Source organism: Cotesia glomerata, linkage group LG2 (assembly GCF_020080835.1).
Source record: "Cotesia glomerata isolate CgM1 linkage group LG2, MPM_Cglom_v2.3, whole genome shotgun sequence".
Classification (NCBI taxonomy): Eukaryota; Metazoa; Arthropoda; class Insecta; order Hymenoptera; family Braconidae; genus Cotesia; species Cotesia glomerata.
Window position 1 is genome coordinate 28216091 of NC_058159.1, and position 26743 is coordinate 28242833.

Genomic DNA, 26743 nt, shown 5'->3' on the forward strand with positions numbered 1-26743 from the left:
TTTAAATTTAATATTAAATCTCTAAATTAATTTTTTATTTTTGGGAAGATTTTTGGTGGTTAATGTTAATATTTGCGTGATAATAACTCAAGACAATGGATTCATTAACGCGAGTAGGTGATCAAAGAATAAATAAACCCTATCTCGGTGGCTGGAAGCACCGAGCCACAGGTGTGATATATCACAATGCAGCATCGCAAACAGGACCATTAAACGTGAACAATGTTGAGAATTTCTGCAGCAGAGAGGTGCAGTGTATTAATACCAAAGATGATGCATTTCAAACTTGTATTAACAGAGCTACGCAGATGTGGAGGTTTAATTTATTGCTCATTGTTCGATAAGTTAACTTGGTGCTACCAGTTTAATAATAATTCTGAATTTCTCGACGCCTTTATAAACATATTTATACACGTCATTTTATTTAAATTATTCATTCAATTTCAGCCTTTAATTATAACTTAATTTATAGGAAATTAAATTAGTGAAATTGTAATTATAATTTGAGTTTACAGAAATTAGGGATACAATTTTGAACTTAGTAACTTTCATAATAACTTTGTTGATTTATATTTGTTGAATTAGTTTAAATATAGAGAGAAAAAATTTATTTTGAAAAAAAAAATTAATAATTTTGAAATAAGAAAAAAATTTGTTGAAAATTTAAAACAATTTTTTTTTGCTGAAGAAATAAAAATTTATCTCAATAATTTTATTGTTAAAAATAAGGTAATTATTTACAAGTGAGATCAAACTTATTTTTGGCCATATTTAGGTAAAAATTAAAAATTGTTAACTTTTTTTTTTTATTCTGCTTTTTTTTACGGCGAATTTATGATAACAAATGTCATGAAAAAAAAATGAAGATTATTGAAATAAAGTTAGCCGACATCTAAAAATTTTTATGATTTTTATTATTAAAGAATTATTATAAAAAAATAAAAAAAATTTTTTTTCATTTGTAAAACTTCAAAAACTATAAGTGCAATTTTTTAAAAATATTTTTTAGTTATAAATCAATTAATTAAGTGAAATAAAAAAATCAAAAATGTCCGCTAACTTTATTATTATATAAAGATTTCGATAGCTTTTTTACATTTCAAAGTTGGAAAAAATTTTGGCTCTCATATTTTTGGATAAAATTTCTATTTTATCTTTTTTTGATATATTTTTTTTTTTTGAAAAGTACATAAAAAAACGAACAATTAAAAAAAAAATTAAATATCATAATTTTCTAAAAAATTTATAAATTTTTTTGAAAATTTGTTAAAATTGTGATAATCAATTTTTTTTTAATTGTTTATTTTTTTTATGTATTTTCAAAAAAAAAAAAATATAAATAAAATCAAATCGAAATTTCGTTCAAAAAATAAAAATAAAAATTAAGGTAAAAGGCCCAGTTATTGACACTGGCCTAATTATTGACACTTTCAATTTTATTTTAATTAATCAAAACAAATCGACTGTAATAAATTAATAAATATAATTTTTGAATTATAAATTTTAAGATAATTGATTTTTTGAAAACATTTTATTTTTTTAGTTAGAATAAAATTGCAAGTGTCAATTAACTAGGCCAGTGTCAATAACTGGGTCTTTTATCTTACCCAATTCATAAATATTTACCAAAAATTTTTCACTTCTTCAGTTAAGGAGGTACTGCGGCAAATAAAGACACCAATAGGTTACGGCTATTGGTTTCTTTCTCACGCACTAGTGCTGTCTCTCTTTACAGACTATCGCTCACTTACTTCCACTCACGTAAAATATCAATAGTCGCCAACTTCAAACATTTTTTATAAAAAAATGAATACCGCTCGTTTACGTTATTTTTGATGAAAAATACTTGTTATAACTTCAATTAAATATTCTCAGTTTTTTAAAAAAATTCTAAGAAAAGTATGGTTGTTATTCAATAAAATGTTCACTCTAACTACGGTCAGGATAGGGAATACATGTTAGATGTACGATTTTTAATTGCTAATATTTCGAAAATTACCACCGCAAGGACTATTAAAAAAAATTTATTCGTATAAAAAGGACACTTCGAAGTACGCATATTCAAAAATTGAAGAAAGTAATTTTGCACAGTACCTACTTAAGAAATAAAAAATTTTTAATAAATTAGTTTTTCATCACAAAAATGTCAATTTAAAAAAAAAAAATTAGGAAAACGGTTGACCCTAAAGGCCATCCCTGCAACTTCCCGCTGATTCCGTTAATACCTGGCCGTTTTTTTGAGCTCTTCGAGCTCAAAAGTACAATCTGTGTGTTGTTTTAAGCTCTCCGAGCTCAAAAAGATACCTTTTCTATGCTTTTGAGCTCTTTGAGCTCAAAAGTCTGATAGAAGTTTCATAGAACACTATTTTTTGAATGTTCATACCGCAATAACTTTTGAATGAATGAACCGATTTTTACGCGGTTGGCGGCATTCTACGTAGTTTTTTAAGCCTTATAAATAATTTCTAAGTTTCAATTGGTCAAACTATAAATTTTGGAGTAACTCTGACAAAACACTTTTTCGGTTTTTTTTCGTTCACGATATCTCTCGAACGAATCAACCGATTTTGACCGGATTGGCGGTGATCGACGTGGTTTTTAAGGTTGAGAGCTGATTAGTTTTTGGAATCGATCGGTTGAGCCGTTTAAAAGTTATCCCAAAAAAACCACTTCAGAAAAAATTTTTTTTCCTACTTTTTTTTAGATTTCTCCAAATTTCTCAAAATATATCGGTCCGAATCATTTCAAATTAACAGGAAATCTAAATTTGGCGAAGCCCTTTTGAATGGCACCAACCGCGATGAAATCGGTTCAACCGTTCGAAAGTTATAAGAGGTTTACATACTTACACACACACACACACACACACACACACACATACATACAGACATAGTGACACCCTCGCGGGAATAGTCAGGAAAGCTTCCTAGGACCTCAAAACGTCGAGATCTGATGAAAACTCGATTTTCGAAAAACGGGGTAAAACCAATAACTTCCCGATTTTTGAAAATTTTCAATTTTTTTAGCGGGAAGTTAAAAATTTTTTTTCTCACTACACAGTAAAAAAATTTTCGTAAAACTTAACATAAAATTTTGTGTAGATGATTTTTTTACATAAAATTTATGTTAATTCTACACAAACTGTTTGTATTGATCAATCCATCCATTTTTTAACACACTCAAGTGTTAATTCAAAGTAAAACTACACTTTTTTAATGTTATTGGTCAACCAACACAAAATTTATGTTAAAGAATACTCCCAGTCGGTTAGTAGTATAAATAACACTTTTTAAATGTCAATTCAATATAAAGGCTGTGTTGATGTTTTCTATAGTAATACAAATAATATGTTGAATTTACACAAAGATATGTTAAATTATGACGCCGCTCCGCTTTATTTTGCGCGGGATCTCGGGAGTACGAGCATAGTCACGTATGCTACACAAGATATTTAGACATGTGAATGTGATAGCCTCAACGTCATTTTAATTTGGTGGATTTTGATTTGTGTCATTACGTGAAATACTTAAATGCAGCGTGAAAAAAAAATTATTTTCCATTAATATATAATTAACGAGTTCATTAATAATTAATAATTAGAAATCAATACATCATTAATCCTATAATCATCTATTGCCACTGACTTGTAGTAAAAAAGCAACTATTGGTTAAAATTAATTAATCACTATTTAAAAATTTTGAATACTTTATTGAGTTCTTTAACTTTGTATTTATGGGAAACAATTTTTTTTTTATTCAGAAATTAAAATCTATTTAAATATATATTTAAATTATTAATAAAACTCAGTAATTTGACAGCTGATCTGAGTAACACAAAGAAAATGTTAAAATCAACACTTTATTTGTGTTATGGATAACATTTAAGTGTGTAGAAATCCGAGAATCAGCCGATGAAAGTTTTAACATATTTTTGTGTTACTTTTAACACAGAATTATGTTGATTTTATCAATACATACAGTATGTAAAGAATTAACATAAATTTTGTGTAAAAAAATCATCTACACAAAATTTTATGTTAAATTTTACGAAAATTTTTTTACTGTGTAGTATTCAATTTATCATATTTTAAAAAATATTTATTGTAATTATTCTAGGTCAATATGTTGACATTTATTAAGTAAAAAATAACCAAGAGCCTTACAAAAATTCCCAGCAAAAACAGTGGTAGAGTTAGAGTAAGCTTTTCTTATCTGTCAGCAGAAACTTTTATCTTTAAAATGTTTTCAACAGCTCTAGATTTTATAACTTTTTTTCCAAGTAGTTTAAAAAATATATTTGTCCGTGAGATAAATTTTCAGATAAAAATCATTACAACAATTTAACACTCGACTAGAGTGTAATTATCTTTTAAAACTTTATCTTAAATCAATTTTCAACCGCTTACAAATCTTATAAAATTCTTCTCAAAAAAAAAAATTAATAAATTACTCGAGTTAAATTAATCATAATTATTCCCACAGAAAAGACTGTTATATATCAATTGAAGGAGACAAATATTTGACCTCCGGTTCCTACGAAACCGCTGAAGAAAAAGAAGCTCGCTTGAACAAAAAAGCGCTAACGATCCAGCGCAGTTATCGATCCTGGAGAACTCTGAAGAAAATCCGGCTTTGCGCTGCTGAATACCGTCGTTTGAACGAAGAATGTTCGAATCACGCAAAAGGGCAAGAAGAACTTCGCCAGGAACGCATTAGGCACTCGATAATCCGGCAAACATACCCGCAAAGTCGCTCAGACTTCGACAAAATTTACGCGCTGATTGAATTATGGCGACAGCATCATCAGAAGCGGATCCGAAGTTGTTTTTTCCGAGGAGCAGTGATTGCAGAAAATCTCTCGATGCTGGAAAAAATAACAGAGATGCTGAGAAACTTGGAAAAGCATCGACGTATTATTAGAGAGAAGCGTGCAAGTACCCGGCTCACAGAGTTGTTGACATTTCACAGTAAACCAGTCAGATGGACTGGATACAACGGCAAGCTCATTGAAATGATAACTCTGAGGACCCAGAGAGCTCGTGAGCTCAAGAATCTCTATGACCTACTAGCCAACGAGAGCAATTGCTCCATTGAGAAACGAATCGAAATGTTTATTCATCTCAAGTGCGCTCTCAGTTCCCACAATTGTTACCCTGCGTTAGATCTTCAAAGTTTGATTCAACAGAAACTTTTATTGCTGTCCCGCGGACTTGCTTCTGGGCTTGATTATTTTAACAAAAGAATATTAAGTAATTTTTTTTTTAGTACTTTTTTATGCTGTAGTTAAATATGTTATATATGAATAAGGCAATACGATCAAGTAATAATTCATCCACATTAATAATATAATTTTTCAATTATGATTAATTCGCGGTGTTAGAAAGCGTAACAATTATGTTTTATTTTTTATTCAAAGCTTTAGGGTTTGATATTTTTTTAGCGGTAGTTTTATCATTTAAATAACTAAAAGAATAAGGAAAATTTTGTGGAAATTTTTTATTTTATAAAAGAAACTTTTTTTAGTTAAATTTGGTATGATTAAAAATTTTTTTATGTTAATTTGTGCACAGAAAAAAAATCTTCTTGAATCAAGTATATAATTTTGAAGAACCTAATTTTCTTGATTTGAGTAGAAAAATTATTGAACTAAATAAATTTTTCTTGATTTAAGGAAATTTTACTTGATTCAAGAGTTTTTCGTCTTCATTCAAGACAATTTCCCTCTTCAAAATTATTTTCTTGCTTCAAGAATTTTTCTCTCGAATCAAGTTAATTTTTTTTTTCAGTGAGCCTTTTTACAATTTTAGATATTTTTTTGTCATTGTCAATTTTTTATGTTATTTTGTTAGAGAAGCTTAGGGTGATTTTTTGGTTCTAGAAACTGAAAAAAAAAAAAAAATTAACGAGTCAAAAGAAAAATTCTTGAACCAAGAAAATAATTTTCAAGAGTTTCATTGTCTTGAATCAAGACCAAAAATTCTTGAATTAAGTAAAATTTACTTAAACCAAGAAAAATTTCTTGGTTTAAGAAGTTTTCTTCTCAAATTAAGATTAAATTTTTTTTAATTATTTACTGGATTCTGGTTAATTTTTATAGTTTTAAACAGTAAAGCGGACATCGGGGTGGCAAAAATATAAATATTACAGAACTTAATGTAGAAAGTATAAAAGCCACAATTTATAATTTAATATCCAAAATAAGTGATTAGTAGCTGTCACTATAGTAAATAACGACTCTTTCATCTTTAAAAATTACAGTTTCAAACAGTAAAAATTGCCATTTCAATATATAGTCGATATTATGAGGAGAAGGGGAACTCAGATGAAAGAGAAGGGGGTCTCACTCTGGGAAAATTTACCATTTGAAACAGTAAAAATTATACTTTTAAAATATACATTTTACCAGTCTAAGCAAGTCAATAATTACAGTTTGATTTTTAGCGTTGCGTTTAAAATTTACCATTTTACTTTGTAAATATTGACATTGCTTGTGTTAGAAATTTACTAACTTTATTTTATACTTTTTACATATCATAAGATCATTTTTTAGGTACGAAATGATAAATATCAAAGTCTGAATTCTTAATTATTATACTTTAACATTTTAGACATTCACATAGCGAATATTACTGTTTGAAATAGTATTTTCTTCCATGTAAATAGTGAATTGTAGCGTTTAAATGGTAAATATTATAAAGTGAATAGTAAAATCACGATTTTACTGTTTGAAATGGTAATTTTTAGCAGTTGATCATTACTTATTATAAATCGACTGTTATTTATTACAGTTTACTTTTTTCCGTGTAGGTTTGTATCCGTTACATTTTCCATTAAATATTTAATAATTAATTTTGTGATTGTTACTTATAATAATAATAATAATAATTATAATAGATAGTTAATGATGTTATTAGTCTTTATGATTTACACTGAGAGAAAAAATTTCTCTTAAAAAAAAGTGAGCATTTTTGTGATAAGAAATTAATTTTTTGGAAATTTTATACAATTTTATTTCTTAGCTAAAGAAATAAAAACTTTTTTTATAAAAACAATTTTAGATAAAAATGATCCATTTTTCTATCTAAAATTCTTTTTTTTTCACGTTTAGAAAAATTTTTTTCAACAAGAAAGTTCCCAAGCGTCACAAAAAAAAAATGTTGACTTTTAGGTAGATTTTACTTGATAAGAAGTTAAAAAATTAATAATCGTCAACTTAAATTCAACAAAACATTAACAAACAAAAATTTGTGCCGTTTGGGTTACTGTGAGAAAAATATTAATTTTTTCATTTAAGAAATAAAATTGTTTGAAATTTCCAACAAATTAATTTTTTTTGGAAAAAAATGGCATTTTTTTCAAAAAAAATTTTTTCTCGAGTAGTTTTTTACATCCTAAATTTTATCATCATTAAAGTAATTAGTGGAATAGAAAGAAAAGTTTTATCAGACGTAAAGCTTTCAGAACTTAAAAAATGACATCAAATTTTCAGACTTTAAAATGTATTTTAAAGACGTAGGTTTTTAAAATGTCAGCGACAAATAGGTAAAATAAAAACTTTCTGTGGATGCGACCCATAAAAAATTACAAATTATGTGTCATGAATAACAGCGACAATAAAATTAAACTAAAATTCATCTGCTTCGCGTTCAACTAATGATACTCCTAATTAATAAAATAAAAATGAACTTTCAGTTGGATTTTTATCCTTCGCCCGACATTCTCATAATTGCTGCTCGAAGAGTAAAGACGAAGAGGAATTAGTCGGGCCGGTAGATAAGGACAAGAACAAGTTGCTGTGTCGTAGTTGTATGAAATTAATGCCTCGAAAAAAAATAACAGTTGACTTAAAAGCTAAAAAATTATCTAAATGCATCAGCTGCACGTGGCTCTATCAACAGACCGTCAAAAAAATAGACTACGACCCTTACAGCTATCTATTAAATGACATACGCGCGGATGAGCTCAGTAAAAAGTGTGTCTCAACGCTCCTGTATGTTATTCAAGAGCCAGAAATGTATCATTTGGTTAAAAATATATGGCACGGACGCTCAATAGTCAGCGAGGTCGATGATATTTATCGCTTGAGGCTTGTCAGGTTCCACGTAGATCGGGAATGGGCTCCTTGGAATTGTATTCTGCTAACCGAGGAAGAGAGCAAAGCTCATTATTATATCACAGATCTCTGTTCCGTGTACTCAAAGCAATTGCTTTATAAAATTTATTTAATCCACCAGACTGCCAGGAGTCATTTTAAGTAAGTTTTATCCAAACTTTTCTTCTTTATTCCAATATTTATCTACTTGCCTGCTTTATAACTCGGGTTATAAGTTTCAGTTTTTATTTAAATAAATAATTATTTAATTACCCATCGCTCAAACTATTTTGACTTTTGACTACACGGAAAAAACTTAACGATCATAAATAAAAATTTATTTATAGTAAATTTATATAAATAATATTTCAAACAGTAAAATCATGATTTTAATTTCTGACAATTTTAAAAATTTTTTATTATTAATTAATTTTTAATTAATTAGTTTAAATATGAATTTTTTGTTGATATTTGAAATATAAACATAAATTTACAGTAATTAATGGTTTATTTTAAATAATAGTTATTATTTAAAATAATTGCATATGTGCACCTCAAAAAAATGTTTTGCTCTTGTCATTATTGTATCTAAGTTTAATTTACTAATCTGTTACGTTTTTATTATTATTATTAGTTTTGTTCTAAACTAAACGAATTTTGTTTACTAAAAATACAAATCTAATTTAATTAAATAAATATAAAAACATTATACATTAACCATAAAAAACTAATTAAAGCTTACTAAATAACCAATGTTTGATAATCTGGAACATTACGGTCAATTTACTGGATCAAACCGGTCAACTACTGGTGTTTTTATCTTACCTGCATTTAAATGTGAATTTATATGTAATTTTATTAATAATTCAAATAAATAACATCAGATATCAAAAATTTAAATATTTAGAGTTTAAATAAACTTTGAATTATTTTTTTTAACATAAAATAATTAAATTACGATCAATTGAAATGCCAAAAATCCTTATTCGGTCAACTACTGGTACATTTACTCTAGCCGACGTTTTTAATTTTTTTTTGTATTAAATTAAAACTAAATAATATTTTTAAAAAATTGCACTTATAGTTTTTCAATTTTTTTTTACAAATGAAAATTTTTTTTAATTTTTTTTTTACAATAACATTTTCAATAAAAAAAATTCTAAAAATTTTTAGATGCCGGCTAACTGAATTTTCATAATTTTTCTTGGTAAAATATATTAGTTAAAAAATATATAAAAATGATCAGATGTTTCTCAATTTCAGTATCATAATTTTATTATTTAGTTTTTTCTGTATAAAGTTTAAAAAAATAATGATCAGGTTTACTTTATTTCTTTTCCATGCTAGCAATCTAATGAAGCTGGAAAGAAAATTGAAAACTTCGCTGGGAATCGGCTGCGAAAAATCTGAGGTTGCTGAAGCTGAAGCTGAAGATAATGTTGAATCAGTTTGCTAATAATAAAATATTGTATTAATAACAATAATATAGTTAAAAAGTATATCATTGTTATTTACAACAAACATGACTTTCTACTAATACGACTCGCGCATATGTAATAATGATCGACCAAACAATCTCGACAGCAACAAGAATTCCCATGCAGCTGCCGATACAATTGAAATGTTCAGAGCTAATTTCTGAGAAAACCACACAGTAATTTCTGGACTTTGTACGAGTCTGTAACTTAAACAGAAATAATAATACCAGAGAGCTCTTATGGAATTTAGCGTTTACCAGTGTCAGATTTTAATCAGTTTTTGGAGCTAATTTACAAGCTGGTTATCTTATTCGTTGTTTCGCTCATAATAATCATTGTTTCACCACTGAGTTTCTTCACTTTACTACCCGGGATTCGTTGTTCTGAGGTAATTCTTGTGACCTATTTTCGTTACGATATTAAAGATTTATCTCGAGCCAAGTTTTATTTTATTTTAGTCTCGGGATTATCTAATTACATTACACTTTCTCGTTTCGATTATAATTAAGTATTAATTCATTAGCATAATCATTTCATATTCATTTTTTAAATATTTTATTTCTTTTAAAAATATCCATTATTTGAGTCTTTTTTTAAAATACATATTACATTTATAAACTTTTGAACTAATGGTATTTTTTTAACGAGCCCGACAAGTTAAATTAGAAAATAGAAAAATTTTTCAAAAATTACATCATAAAGAGCAAATTTAATAGTTACATTTCTATGAAATCTAAAAAGTGATTTTTTTTTTTATAAAATATTGAAACTTCATGTATTCTCTGTTATCTTAGAATTAAATAAGACAAATAAATCTCAATTTCTCAGGGCCCATTAGCTCAGATGGTTAGAGCGTCGTGCTAATAACGCGAAGGTCGCGGGTTCGATCCCCCCATGGGCCAGTTTTTTTTTCTTTATTTTTTAAAAAAGTTCTTCATAATTACGTATATTAATAAGTAGGAAAAAAAATTTTTTTTTTTCGCCTAAAAATCAAGATCCCGTGTTTCGTCACAATAATTTGTATTTGATAGACATAATATGGATATAAATGCTACAGAAAGTACATAAATAATCACTGATCATTTAAAAATTTTTTTTAATTACTATTTTTGCATAATTACATAAAAAAGTGGTTTTTAAGCGCTCGTATTATTTATTTTTGCAAATTACTGTCGGGGTAAATACTATAACTTTAATAAAAATTTATTTTTACTTTTTTTTTTTTTTTAATTAATTCATTATTTATTTACGATCACAAGGAATACAAAACTGTAGCTTGTAACCTTTTTGTTGATTGTTTATAGGAATAATACAATAATAAATGTGTAAATAATTGGCAAATAGTTTCAAATACAATTTATTAATAAGGAGAAAATATTATACATGTTAACAACTTAATAGCTCAACAAAGACTGACTGCTTACAAGTAGGCAGTAATACAATAATCCCTATTAGTATTTATGAGGAATAGCAATAGAAATATATATATATATATAAATAATAATAATAATAATATATATAAGTATGCATGTTTGATACAGTGATTAAACTTTCAACACTTTTCGTCTAATTACAATAAATTGATAATTATTTATTTACTCTTCAAGCTTAGCTTACAGTAAATTTAACAAATTAATTGACTTACAAATTAACAAAAGATAAAAACATCAGATATACAAAGCGGCTAAACAACGAATTTTAAAAATCTATATGTTGCTTACAAATTACAGTTTTATATTGTCAATTTTGATAATTTGTAAGTCAATTAATTTGTTAAATTTACTGTAAGCTAAGCTTGAAGAGTAAATAAATAATTATCAATTATTATCAATTATAATTACAATAAATTTTTTTGGTTGGTCTCTAGAGAGATTATGTTGTCTTTTAGCAGCCATTTTTTTTTCTAAATACAACTTGAAGGTAGGTTTAACTATATAAACTTTATCCATACTATAGCATAATACTGAATGTCGGTAATGTAGTCTCGAATTTTTTTTTCTCCGATTCACGCGGAAAAATTCAAATGAAGAGTTGAATTAAACTTTTACTTTCAATCAATTTTTTTTTCTTTCTGTAATTAATATTTCATCTATTTTGAAAAATTTACAAATAACACGAGCGCTTAATTTAAGGAATACACATTTGGATTTTCTAAATTTTTTAATTTATATGTTTTTTCTTTTAGTCCATTATAATTTACTACACGGAGAGGAATTTATAGGAACTTTTTTAAAAATTATGGGAATGATTTCTATAATAAAATGATTATTATAGGTATCAATCCTATGCTCATTATGGGAATCATACCCATAATTTATTGGAAACATTCCTATACAATAATGGAATAACTTCAATATATTATGGGAATAGTTCCTATAATATTATAGGAATGATCCCTATGTTATTAAAGGAATGATTCCTATAATATTATAGGAATGGTTCCTATAATATTATAGGAATTGTTCCTATGATATTATGGGAATGACGCACATAATAATAGAAAAATGTTTATGTTCATAATAATGAAGCAATCACATCAAAAATATAAAGTAATTATTATATATTTTTTTGCTAATAAATTTTTTTTTTGTAAATAAAAATTGATCTTTCACTAGAGTGAAAAAATTTCTTTTTCATAATTTTTATTCACGTGTGTACTTAATTTTAAATTGTTTATTCCAATACAGTTATTATTGTGTTAGATAATATTGAAAAATATTGTAGCAATTCTAAAGTTTCTCTAATAAAAGGGATATTTTCTCACTATACAATTAGAGGAGCAAAATAAATATGGAAATTCATTGTTTATTTTTACAATTTCTTTTTATTTTTAAAACAAATTATTTATTTACAATACATACGTTGAATATTTATCAAATCCACTTTTTGGGTATGTAACTTTTATTATTTATATGAACAATATTACTTATTTTACATATTTCCACAATTTAAGCTAATCATTTTTGCATTTAGTCTTTTTGTTGTTTGCTTACCATTTTACTTATGTATTATTATTATTATTATTATTATTATTATTATTATTATTATTATTTTATTAATATTATTATTATTATATAATGTACTCATTATAAATATATTTGATTGTATGGCCCTTAGGGAGCACTTGCTCTAGGGTCAAAATTATTAAATAAATAAATAAATAAATAAAATTTCAAATGACGTTATTGGGAAGCAAGTAAAATTATCGAAATTACTAATAATTTCTAATGCTTCAAAGTGGTCATCGAAGTCACAAATAATTTGAGTTGTAATGATAAATATCTCAATATTATTAGGCATCATCATTATAATATTATGGAAATGGTTTCCATAATATTATAAGAATGGTTCCTATAATATGATAGGAATGGTTCCTATAATGCTATAGGAATGGTTTTTATAATGTTATAGAAACTATTCCTACACAGTAAAAAAATTTTCGTAAAATTTAACATAAAATTTTGTGTAGATGATTTTTTTACATAAAATTTATGTTAATTCTACACAAACTGTTTGTATTGATTAATCCATCCATTTTTTAACACACTCAAGTGTTAATTCAAAGTAAAACTACACTTTTTTAATGTTACTAGAATTTGAATTTGCGCGCGCAAGCGCGCGCCTGACTGTAACATTTGCATATATTTTCATGCTTATGATATATTCGACCAATCACGTTACGAATAGTTTGATGCCACATACATTTCATTTCAATTTTATATTAGGATTGGTCAACCAACACAAAATTTATGTTAAAGAATACTCCCACTCGGTTAGTAGTATAAATAACACTTTTTAAATGTCAATTCAATATAAAGGCTGTGTTGATGTTTTCTATAGTAATACAAATAATATGTTGAATTTACACAAAGATATGTTAAATTATCACGCCGCTCCGCTTTATTTTGCGCGGGATCTCGGGAGTACGAGCATAGTCACGTATGCCACACAAGATATTTAGACATGTGAATGTGATAGCCTCAACGTCATTTTAATTTGGTGGATTTTGATTTGTGTCATTACGTGAAATACTTAAATGCAGCGTGAAAAAAAAATTATTTTCCATTAATATATAATTAACGAGTTTATTAATAATTAATAATTAGAAATCAATACATCATTAATCCTATAATCATCTATTGCCACTGACTTGTAGTAAAAAAGCAACTATTGGTTAAAATTAATTAATCACTATTTAAAAATTTTGAATACTTTATTGAGTTCTTTAACTTTGTATTTATGGGAAACAATTTATTTTTTATTCAAAAATTAAAATCTATTTAAATATATATTTAAATTATTAATAAGACTCACAAATTTGACAGCTGATCTGAGTAACACAAAGAAAATGTTAAAATCAACACTTTATTTGTGTTATGGATAACATTTAAGTGTGTAGAAATCCGAGAATCAGCCGATGAAAGTTTTAACATATTTTTGTGTTACTTTTAACACTTTTGATTTTATCAATACAAACAGTATGTGTAGAATTAACATAAATTTTGTGTAAAAAAATCATCTACACAAAATTTTATGTTAAATTTTACGAAAATTTTTTTACTGTGTACATATGTATATATGAAAAATATATGAAATTGCATGTGGGTACTCAAATGAAAGCTCTTGATGAGTGTAACATCGGAATGAGCTTGTATCTTTAAAAATGTCAATAGTTAAGAAAATACAATGCAATTTAACATAATTAAGACATGACCTTGTATCTTGAGAACTATTGACATTTTTAAAGATATAAGCTCATCCCGATGTTACATTCATCGAGACCTTTCATATATTTATGTATATTATATACTAGCTATTACTCGCCCGCTCCGCTGGGCGCTTTATAGAATTGTATTTTTAGATCTAGACTTGAAATTTAATTAGAGTATTGTTTTGACTTGCACAGATTTCCAATTCTATCGAATTGGCATCCACCTTTTATCCATGTAATTATTCTAGGTAATATTCATTGTAACTTTCAATGTGCAATCATTATAACATTTCCGTGTTTTTCTTACAAAAATGAATAATAATTGATATGAAAAAAAAAATTTGTAATGAGCATTGAAAGTTTCAATTAAAGAAATTGCAGGTCTCATAAGTGAAGAAATCTGCCCAGTATTTAAACATAACCAATAGAATTAAAAAATTTATTTTAAACAAATGACAATCGAATAGAATAAATTTAGTTACAATAAAAATTCATTATTTCTAAGTCAAAAAAATATAAGTTCCGGATAATCAATCACCACCATATCATATACTAAAACCTTCTCCAAAACACGCTGCATCTAATGGTATAATTATTATTCCGATCGGTTCAGTAGTTTTCGCAGTATAACCGGACAAAAAAACCGGCTCTCCATTTATTAGTATAGATTTCTTCGTCTGTAACTACCGTATTTTTCTAAGTATTCAATTTAATTTAAATGATTAAAAACTAATAAAATTACCATTAAGTTTCTTATCATAAAAATACAAAGTTACAAATTAAATAGTACAAGTTTAAATGTATCAGACGTTTGATATTGATCGCTCGCGTTCACTGCACTTCGACTAAATAATTTATTTTACTTAAAAGCAAAAATACGCCCGTAAAAATTTGATGCAAAGTACAAAATAGCGATTTAATTAAAGAATAAATTATTTTAATGACACTTTTTAAAAGTTTATATCGAAAAGGTCATTGGAGGTCGTATATAGATAGACAAAGTATCCTGATAACTATCTATATAACATATATGTGCATATGATATAAGCAGTAATACGTAATACCAATTAATTGATTTAATTTAATTAGTAATAAATTTACCATGATCATGATTAATGATATAAATAATATGACTATGATTATTATTATTATTCCCATTATTCTATAAACGTATTACATATCACAGGTATGCGTATTCATACATTTATAAAGTTATTGATCATCATACGTTCAATTGAATATAAATATTTCAGTCTGTTGAATACCAATAAAATAAATATATTATTGGGTATGTAATAACATGCAAATAATTATAATTAATAACTGAGCGGATGTTGACCAATAATGGGTTCATTGAGTAATTAAAAATTTATTTATCATCAACAAAAGTAATAACTCTAGCAAGTAAAATAGCCGCAGTAAATAACTCTGGTAGATTTATCAACCAAATTTATTTCCCGAAATTTTTTGTTATATTCGAGTATAGATATAGATATAGAGATAGGTAAAGTTTTTTGCCCACCGTTTTATATTGTAGTAAATTTATTCTCTTTAGTGGAAGGCAAATTGGGACAGTATTAGGACGGTGATATATATCCCAGTCTCTTAACATATTTAAAGCTAAAAAAACTTAGAGGGTATATGTAAGCACATACAATCTCGTAAAATTTTGATTTATAAAAACCACGATACATCCTTGCTTCTACTCCTACGGTTCTATTACCTGCTATATACTTCAACTACTTATACTTTTACATCTACCACTACTGGAGCTAATGTTAAAGTATCTACAGCAGTGAAAAGTGGACAATTCCAGTGTATAATTATGATGAGATGATAGTGGTTACGTATATTTTAAAACTTTAGCAGTAAGAATACCGAGTGGATTAAAAATAAAAAAAAGTTTGGAAAATCCAAAAGTGCACGACTCATAATGCTCATTTAATTATGAAATATAAAAAAAAAAAAAAAAAAAAAAACTTAAGTCGTTCAAAATTAATTGCCGAAAAAACAGCTGTAGTAGGAAGGTACTGCACAAGCGCCCCTGGTGAAATAAAATGTACATACCCTCACGGTTTTGGAAATGCCGTAAAGATTCGGTATTTATACGATATAAATGCTGTATTTTACCGTAATACTTCAGTTATTTTAGCCAGTTTTTTTGTCGAATTATTATGAAAAAATTACGAAATAAATTCAGAATATTTATGGCTATACAATAGAAAAATTACGGTATATTTACAGCATTTAAACCGTAAATATACCGCATATTTACTGTATATCTGCGGCATTATTGCAGCAAAAAACTGGAAAAGAAGATCCCTACTTTCTATTACCGGCAAAATACCAAAAATATGCTGCTTTACTACTATCATTCAATAGCTTGAAATTTTTTTATAATATTATAAATTATCGTGAATTATTTTCAAGAGGTTGATAAACTAATTTCTCGATTGTTATTATTATTAATAATTTTTTTTAGTCTAGACCGGGATTCAAACTCAGATCATTTAGACCACAGAAATACCGTATTATTTCAGAATTATAACGGTAAATTTACAGTAAACGCATTAATACCAAAAATTTACGGTATTTCAAAAACCGCGAGGGTAATATCTATAGATATAGATATATCACCATCCATGTTAATTTTACATGGATATATATAGATATACAGTCTTGTAGTTTTCGTTTTTTATTAATTGTAATTAAACGACACTGAATTAATTAACTATTCGCATTCAGTGACCTACAATCGTCGATTAGAATTAAAAAAAAAAAATTTAACTCAAATAATTGATTTTTTCACAAGTTACAGTGCTTCCGGGGTTTCATACATGACGGACAGGAAAATTTTTTGACCTATTTTGATGTTTTTTTCCGTTTCTATTGCAGTAAATCAATTTTTAAAAAGTATGGAATTAATCTCCATTAAATTATCTCGACAATAGTATGTAAAATATCTTGATTCCGTGAACTAACAAGGCTATAATACTAAAAATAGTTGCTAAAATGAGGCGAAAAAAATTTTTTGGTCGTAAAGCACTCTCTGATGCTTCGCATCATGAGTCGTGCAATTATTATACCACCGGTATAGCTTGTAGACGTACTTATATATATTATTTATACTAGAGTCGACTAGATATTTAGTCCACTCGCTGTATACACGGAAAAAATTAAACTATAATATTCACTCGGATTCCGGTTAGTTTTTATAGTTTCAAACAGTAAAGCGGACATCGGGGTGGCAAAAATATAAATATTACAGAACATAATGTAGAAAGTATAAAAGCCACAATTTATAATTTAATATCCAAAATAAGTGATTAGTAGCTGTCACTATAGTAAATAACGACTCTTTCATCTTTAAAAATTACAGTTTCAAACCGTAAAAATTGCCATTTCAATATATCGTCGATATTATGAAGAGAAGGGGAACTAAGATGAAAGAGAAGGGGATCTCACTCGGGGAGAATTTAACATTTGAAACAGTAAAAATTATACTTTTAAAATATACATTTTAACAGTCCAATCAAGTCAATAATTACAGTTTGATTTTTAGCGTTGCGTTCAAAATTTACCATTTTACTTTGTAAATATTAACGTTGCTTGTATTAGAAATTTACTAACTTTATTTTATACTTTTTACATATCATAAGATCATTTTTTAGGAACAAAATGATAAATATCAAAGTCTGAATTCTTAATTATTATACTTTAATATTTTAGACATTCACATAGCGAATATTACTGTTTGAAATAGTATATTTTTTTCCATGTAGAGAGTAAATTACAACGTTTAAATGGTAAATATTACATAGTGAATAGTAAAATCACGATTTTACTATTTGAAACGGTAATTTTTAGCAGTTGATCATTACTTATTATAAATCGACTGTTATTTATTATAGTTAACTTGTTTCCGTGTAGGGATGTGATTTGCAATTTGCGTCTTATGAGGGTTAATGAGTGTTCTTAATGTTTTTTGATGAGTAGATTACGAATCTGCAAGTGATTTTTTTGTAAGTTTATGCACTCAAAAGTTATTAACAATTTAATTGTTTAAAATGACTTTTTGGCAATAGGGACTTTAAAAATGATTTTTTTTTTTTACAGAAATCTTCATTATTATAAAAAGAACATTTTTTATTAAGATAGTTTTTCAATATCTCGTACAGATTCAGAGATAATTAATTTTTTATAACAATGCGCGTCAAGTGACTACTGCGCATGCGCGCTCTCACTCAAACTTGCCCGGGAAGCGAGATACAGTCAACTTATACTAATTCTGCAATACGAAATTTTATTTTTTAATAAATTTCATCTATATTTTGTTATTTATCGCAAAATTACAGAGTACAGGCTTTGACATTCTTGATAGCAGTAAGTTAGTGCATTCATTATAAATGAGTCTTTTATTACCAAAGGCATAGTGCTGTAATTATTTATACATAGCTTTTTAGTTATTTTATATTGAATAATAATATTTTAAACATGAATAAAAAAAAATAATTTATAAATTTTCACATATGGTCGTTGAATACCAGTTAATATTTCATTTTAATTTTATAATTTTCAGATTGAGTATTTATAGCCACTAGAATCAATATTTATTTGTGGTATCTCGCCAATTGAAATAGGTAAAAAGTTCCGCTTGGAGTTTCATAATTTGTAATTTTATAGCATAATTAATAATGATAACGATATATTGGAAGCAAATTATAGTGTAGTATAGAGAAAAAGTATGTAAATTACAATTAAATTGAAAGTTAAAAAATTTTTTCAAATTGTGAAAGTTTTAATGATAATTATTATTCTGTAAAAGTTTGCTGCTTTAATCAGAGTTATTTTAAAAATAAATATCGATTTTTATTGTAAATTTTTTCCTATGTAAAATCTAACTTTTTAAAATTAAAATTTAATGAAAAAAGTTTGGTTTTTTTTTGTCTAAAATTATTCTAATTTGTTTGAACTTTTATTTTTAAATTAACAAAAATGCAAGTATAAATATAGAATAACTAATGATGGGAATCATAAAGGAGTGCTTAACTATCAAAATATTTTTTTTGCTTCCTTTTTACTACTTCTATATTAATACACTCTTGTCAGTTCACAAAACTTAACTAAGTTGCTCATTATCGAATAAAAAATTAAATACAAAATATAATAAGGAATAATTCTACCTTTTAAGCCTGAAAATAAATTTAATGATAATTTGTATTATAAATAATATACATAATTATTTAACTTATAGGTTTTTTTTTTTTTAATTATACTTTCGCAGTTTTCTTCACAAAAATTTTTTTTAAAAATTAATCATTTAAAATATTTTATATTAAATTTAGAAAGTTAATTCTTTAAAAGTTATTGAACTGGATATTACAGATGGTGCTCGTACAAGAAGTAAATAATGAAGAGAATAAAAAATTGGGCAAATGGAAAAACATAATAACAGGAAAAGAATACTTGGATGCGGCTACTCAAGCGTCAACCCGCCACCGCAGTAGTTTCAGAAATATCCTGACCGTGAACCGCGTTACGCAGACTCCAAGTTTCACTTCTTGTAAATACACTTCTGCATTTTACGACAAAACTATTCAAACTTCTATTCTGCCGGATTTGAGTGACAAACTTTTGACGCCTTCTTCTGCTGCGCGTAATCGATTGACCACCGAACTTCATCGTCTTAGAGCCAAAGAATTATTTTCCACTCGTAAATTTTCCAAGTAATTAACGACTATTGATTTATTATTTTTTTTTCAAGTCTAATAATTAAGTTTAAATAAATCATTTCAGGTTGGAAGAGGAGAGTGCAGTAAAAATTCAAAAATTTTTCCGGTAATATAATTTGTACTGTCATTCTGAACAATTTCATTATTTTTAATTAAACAAAAAATTTTCTTAACTAACTTCAATTAATTCAAAGTAATATTTGGTAATTTCATTTCTTTTTACACAATACTTTAACTCATATAAGTATTCTTTGGAATTTTTTTAACAAATGATACATTTTTTTTTCTTAAATAAATAAATAAATAAAATTTTGCTTTATTAAATAATAATTTTTGTTAAATTGCACTGTACTTCTTTAACTATTGACGTTTTTAAAGATATAAGCTCATCCCGATGTTACACTCATCAAGCGCTTTTATTTGAGTACCCATATGCATTTTGATATATTTTTCATATATACATATATATATAATATATATAAATATATGAAAAATGCATGTGGGTATTCAAATGAAAGGTCTCGATGAGTGTGACATCTAGATGAGCTTATATCTTTAAAAATGTCAATAGTTCTCAAGATACAAGGTCGTTTCTTAATTATGTTAAATTGTACTTTCTTAACTATTGATGTTTTTAAAGATATAAGCTCATCCTGATGTTATACTTATCAAGAGCTTTCATTTGAGTACCCACATGCATTTTCATATATTTTTCATATATACATATATATCTATATATATATAATATATAAATATATGAAAAATTGATGTGGGTACTCACATGAAAGGTCTCGATGAGTGTAATGTCGGGGTAAGCTTATATCTTTAAAAATGTCAATATTTCAGAAGATACAAGGTAATTTCTTAATTATCTTAAATTGCACTGTACTTTTTTAAATATTGATATTTTTAAAGATATAAGCTCATCTCGATGTTACACTCATCAAGAGCTTTCATTTGAGTACCCACATGCATTTTGATATATTTTTCATATATACATATATATATAAAATATATAAATATATGAAAAATTGATGTGGGTACTCAAATGAAAGGTCTTGATGAGTATAATGTCAGGGTGAGCTTATATCTTTAAAAATGTCAATAGTTCACAAGATACAAGGTCATTTCTTGATTATTGATATTTTTAAAAATGTAAGCTGATCCTGATGTTACACTCATCAAAAGCTTTAATTTGAGTACCCACATGCATTTTGATATATTTTTCATATATACATATATATAATATATATATACATATGTAAAAAATTGATGTGGGTACTCAAATGAAAGGTCTCGATGAGAGTAACATCGGGATGAGCTTATATCAGTAAAAAATTCAATACAATAAAATTTCTAAGAAAATTTTTTCTTAAATTTAGTCAAATTTCATATCAGTATACATCAACTACATAATTTTTGAAATAACAAACTAATATTCACACAAGCTCACGTAAATATAGCAGGAATTCCTGCACAAATCCCAGTAACAAACTCTCAAGCGCTCATGTAGAATAGAGATAATTTGTTGAATAGTTTTTAAAAACATTTAACCCGACAAAGACTGAAGCACAACTGAAATTTCGCAGAGCATGTCGAACACGAATAGAGATATCATCTCTCGCACGTTTCGCGATTCTGACTCGAACGCAGCCTCCTGTAAAAGATAAGTTAGTGAGATTGAACGAAGATAAGCGGTTTGAGATAGTCGAGCGGCGAACGCCACGTACTCGCTCTGATTTTGAGATGTTACATAACATGTTGGACCGATGGAGAGTACTGGAGAGCGAGCAGGTTGATCGTATGCTCTTCGGAAATTCCCTGATGGCTGCTAAGTCCGTGATCCTCCTGAAGGAGATAGAGCTGCTGCGTTCTATCGAGTTATCCAAGTCTAAAGTTCGTGAGGAGTTGAAAGAACGACGAAATCTTGAGTTCCTGGATAAATTGGCTATGCTCGAGTGCTGGAGGTAAAGAGTACTTTTTTTTTCATGTATTCTGTAGTAATAGAGTAGAATAGAATGTAGGTTATTTAGGTAGAAGACGAATGTATACTATGTGCCAGTTATTCTTCATGATAACGTATGGAGGACTCGAGATGGAAAATTGATAAAAGTGGAAACCCAGAGAGTGGCACGGGCACGAAAGTGCAGATCCTTGTACTTAGCATTGATGCAAGTTGATGATACTACTGGAAATGGTTCTGCTGCTGGTGATAGTGTTAGAACCAGTGTTGGTAATAGTGTTGCTGCTGGAAGAATTGACACGCTCGAAAACATCAAGCAGCTCATTTACGGACATACGTGTCAACCTGCCAGAGAGCTAGAGTATCTCGTGGATCAAGAGATTGAATTCACCAGAAGGAATTTTGATTATTCTGTGATGAGTCACTTGAAAAATCGAATCAAATTGGCCTTTTTAAAGTTTACCACGCTCTATTGTCAAGATGAAAGCCATTATGAATATCACAACAGAGATATTATGACTTTTTGCCATCGGTAAGTTTTTTATTAAAAATTTACATCATTTTTTTGTGATATTTAAAAATTTTTTTTAAATATTCAATAAATAAGATACCGCGGTTGCAAAAAATTTATTTTTCTGATGATTTATTTTTGATTTTATTAATTATTATGATACTGAAATTGGCGGACAAAAATTACCAGATGTCTCATAAAAATAAACTAAGTCCAGAAAATTATTTTTAAAAAATTGTATTTATAATTTTTAAAAGTTTTTAAAAATGGAATTATTAAAATAAATTTTTCTTGCTATCATTTATTAGTTAAGGAGGTTCGAGCTAATCTAATGTAAAAAATAATTTCCAATTTTGAGCTTTGAAATTAAGTATACGTATAAATAAATACGTCATTTATTGAATCCCAAAATTTTAAAAAGATTCACCGTTTAGTTACTTAGATATTAAATTTTAAAAATCACATATTTTATCTCCTTATACACGGGCTCTTATGGCGGATAAACTTTTTTCGAGACTTTAATTATTTTTTTCAATATTAACCTCCCAACTTTAACGGATAAAAAACTATACACAAGAAACTTGGATTATTGCAAAATACAAAAACAATTTAATAATAATACATTACCGATATAATTTTTGAAATATTTAAAGTCAAATTTTATGTTTGTAACTCTTTTATCGTCAGCTATTTATTCGAATAAAGATTTGACAACATCGCGTCAAAAGCTGAGAAAAAATAAAAGGATAGAAATATAGTTACAGAGAGAGAAATGTTTAACTCACACACTCATCCACGTCTCAGTTATGGGTATAATCAAGCGCGCTATTGCCAAATCTGTTTATTTATTCCGGCAAGTGATAAATACGAAAGTCATTCTATTACTTTACTTTATTAAATAAGTAAAAATCATCAATTATTAAATTGTTTAAATTATTTTAAATTAAAATAAAGAATTTTGACGAATATTGGGAAGACCAAAATTAAAAAAAAATTTCAACATTATGTTGACTCATTAGTTACGCTCGAACTTCCTTAAAATATCTATAAAAATTATCAGACGTCTCTCATTTTCAGTTTCAATAATTATTACATACTTAATTCGTTAAAAAATCATTTGAATTCATTTTTTTTTCTTTAATGATTCAAGAAATTTTACGTAATTGATCATTATTTATTCAATGGATAGTTTTAAGTGATTAATTAATGCATTATTTAAGAAATAAAAAATTTTGATACTTTAATAGTTGTTTTAAAAAAAATTGGTATTAAAAAATTTTAATTGATGCATTTTTTGAAAAATTAATAATTAGAATAAGGTAAAATAAAGTATAAGTTGAAAAAAAAGATAATTCTAGTAATTACACTGATAGAAAGATTTGTTTATGGTTAAAAATGTTTGTTAATATTTAACAAATCGTTTATTAGAGACGACTTTTTAGTATTAAACAAATATTTCTTAGTATTTAAAATGATTTGTTTGTATTTAATAAATCTGATATTAATTTATTAAATATTAATAAATTTTTTTAAATACTAAGAAATATTTGTTAAGGACTAAAAAGTGGTCTCTAATAAATGATTTGTTAAATATTAACAAATATTTTTAACTATAAACAAATCCTTCTATCAGTGTACAAATATTAATTACATTTCAATGAAAAATAGAAAATCTCTTAATGAAATCTCTGCACCCCTGTAAATTATTTACGGGTAATACGGCCTAGTTAAGAGATATTTGTAATGAAAAAAAATTAGTAGAGCAGCAAATTAATATTTTTTCATTAAAAATACCAAAGATTTTTTTTTGAATACATTTAAATAAAAGATTACGTATAATTTTCAGTTGCGGTAAATTATTACCAATAACTGAGTCGAGTGAAGACGAACCAAGTGTCCCGACGTGTAGCAGTTGTATATCAATGCGCCCGAGCAAAAACCCAAAGATACTTTACGAGCCGTACGAGCAGATGCTAAAGGATTTGCGTAAATCCGAAGCTCAGATGGGCTTATTCGACGGCCTGGCTTTTCACATTGACCCTCGGGTGCTTCATCAGCTTGTCAATTACATCTGGCACGGGAAATCCGGGATCTCCGAATTCGATGATCTCTTTCAATTACGGCTGCTGCGTTTTCGCCGGGAGGTTGAATGGTCCCCGTGGAATTCGGTCCTTCTGACGAAGCGCGAAGCTGCGGTTCATCAGGCAGTGGCCAATCCTTGGGACCTCTACGAGACGAGTCTCGTCCAGAAATTTTTGCTGAGAAATCTTCAAGCTAAATTGTACTTTAATTATTTAGTCAAGTAATCATTAATTATTTTTAATTGATGTGAAGAGTCATTTTTGTTGTCTATAGTCTTCTGTAGAATAGTAATAAGAAAATTGCAAAATTAAAGTTCCCGAGTCAAAATTCGAGTCCCGTTTTGACCGTAAAATGTCCCAACTCTTTGAAGTCTAATATGCCGCTCAAAATCGAGTCTATTTTGACCGTACAAGACGGTATCGGAGAATAAGTACGGTTAAAACAGGCGTACGCAGGTCTGTTTTGACCGTAAAAATTTCCAGGAGTCATCTTGTTGATTATTATTATTTTTCTTGCCATCTTGTAGTTCTTAGGCGCGAAAATTTAAATTAATAAAAAACATGAAAAGTTGACATTGAAAAATTAAAAATTTAATAATAATAATAATAACAACAATAATAATCTCAGAGAAGGGTTTTTCTTTCAAAAATTTGAATTTTGGAAAAAAAATATTATTCTTTTCTAAATTCAGCTTAGTTCACATATTTTCACTGAAAAAAGTTTTAAAATATATAAGAATCGCAGGTAATTGTTTAATTTCACATTTTTTAAAAGTAATTAATTTTTTGATATTTTTTCATAGTTTTTTTTTTAATCCAACAACTGACGTTTTTCATATTTTTTTTTTACTCTAAAATTGAAATTTTTCAAAAAATTAAAAAAAATTTTTCTATTTTAGATTTACTTTGATAAAAAAAATATTTTACAATGTTTCATAATTTTTCTTATCCCAAAATTAACATTTTTGAAAAAAATTTTGAAAAATTTTTCTATTTTAGATTTATTCTAAAAAAAAAAAAAAATATCTATTAAGTAGAAAATAATCTAATCATGTTGATTTCACACCCCGTGAAAATAAGCAATTACCGAATCTTACAATTGAAAATAGAAGTATAAGATTAATAATTGAGAATGGGTAACTAAATTTCAATTTTGAATGTCTATAAATATAATTATTATTATTCATTTAATTTCTCCGTAAAGTTCTTTCAGATTCCACTCAGAACTTAGTCATTTCAAGACGCGTCATTTAAAAGTTTATGAGACTACTGAGATTCGCCTTTACCAATCGGCAGTGTAGCGATGCGGGTAGCGCGTAAGTCTTGACGAGCGATAGGTTCCAAGTTCGGTTCTCGGTTAGGGCAAAGCGATTTTTATTTATTTCTTTATTTACGAAGCGTATTAGGTTAAGTTACCATAAGTAATCCTTTCCTCCTATTTCCTTACTCCTTAATATGTATAAACTGGACAATAAATAACCCCTGTTCGTAAAAAAAAGACTCAAATTTGGGAAATCATCCATTTTTGTTTTTTTTATTACAAAATTAATTTATATATTTTTTTGTGCTCATAAACGATTTTGATAGTAGTAATTGTAATAATTGTTAATTACAAATTTTTATGTTAATGACAATTATTATTAATTACTATTACTTATTTCTTATAACAATAATAATTATTATTCATAATAATAATTATTATTGCAGTGATTAAAACAAAAAAAAATAAATAAATGGGATTTCAATTGGTTTGAACCCGGACCCCTAAGAATTTTAAAATTTAATTTATTTATTATTATTATTATTATTATTATTATTATTATTATTATTATTATTATTATTATTATCATTATTTCAAGCCTGGTTTTGACCGTAATCGTGGTAGAATGGGACAAAACTCCACTAGTTACGGTGTGAAACCAGGCTCAGCTAAATGAGCTACCAATACAGCGCCAAGTCTGTTTTGACCGTAAAATTGAGATGGGAAAAAATTACGGTTAAAACGGAACTCGAATTTCGACTCGGGTTTTTAAATAATCAATTTTTTTTTAATTTTATTTTTGTAATGTGTATATTTATTTATCTATGTTTATATAAATTTTCATGTTGATCGAACAAGAATTTTTAAAGCTATAAGGTAAAAGCCCCAATAGATGATCATGTACCAGTATATGA

The 26743-nt window shown here is 26.9% G+C and overlaps 2 protein-coding genes and 1 non-coding gene across 3 annotated transcripts; all 3 read left to right on the forward strand.

The window, feature by feature from the left end:
- The first annotated feature begins 6 nt into the window (after positions 1–6).
- On the forward strand, positions 7–9583 carry LOC123259091 (IQ and ubiquitin-like domain-containing protein). Its single transcript, XM_044719358.1, has 4 exons — positions 7–340; positions 4483–5249; positions 7687–8254; positions 9440–9583. The coding sequence occupies exons 1-4, from the start codon at positions 96–98 to the stop codon at positions 9546–9548; spliced, it is 1689 nt and encodes a 562-aa protein (XP_044575293.1). The 5' UTR covers positions 7–95; the 3' UTR covers positions 9549–9583.
- Positions 9579–24793, forward strand: LOC123259092 (IQ and ubiquitin-like domain-containing protein). The gene is made up of 6 exons (XM_044719359.1): positions 9579–9958; positions 19667–20007; positions 20078–20119; positions 21603–21980; positions 22101–22508; positions 24334–24793. The coding sequence occupies exons 2-6, from the start codon at positions 19667–19669 to the stop codon at positions 24791–24793; spliced, it is 1629 nt and encodes a 542-aa protein (XP_044575294.1). The 5' UTR covers positions 9579–9958.
- Positions 10399–10472, forward strand: Trnai-aau. Its single transcript has one exon. It is a non-coding gene; the product is annotated as a tRNA-Ile (tRNA).
- Positions 24794–26743: the final 1950 nt, after the last annotated feature.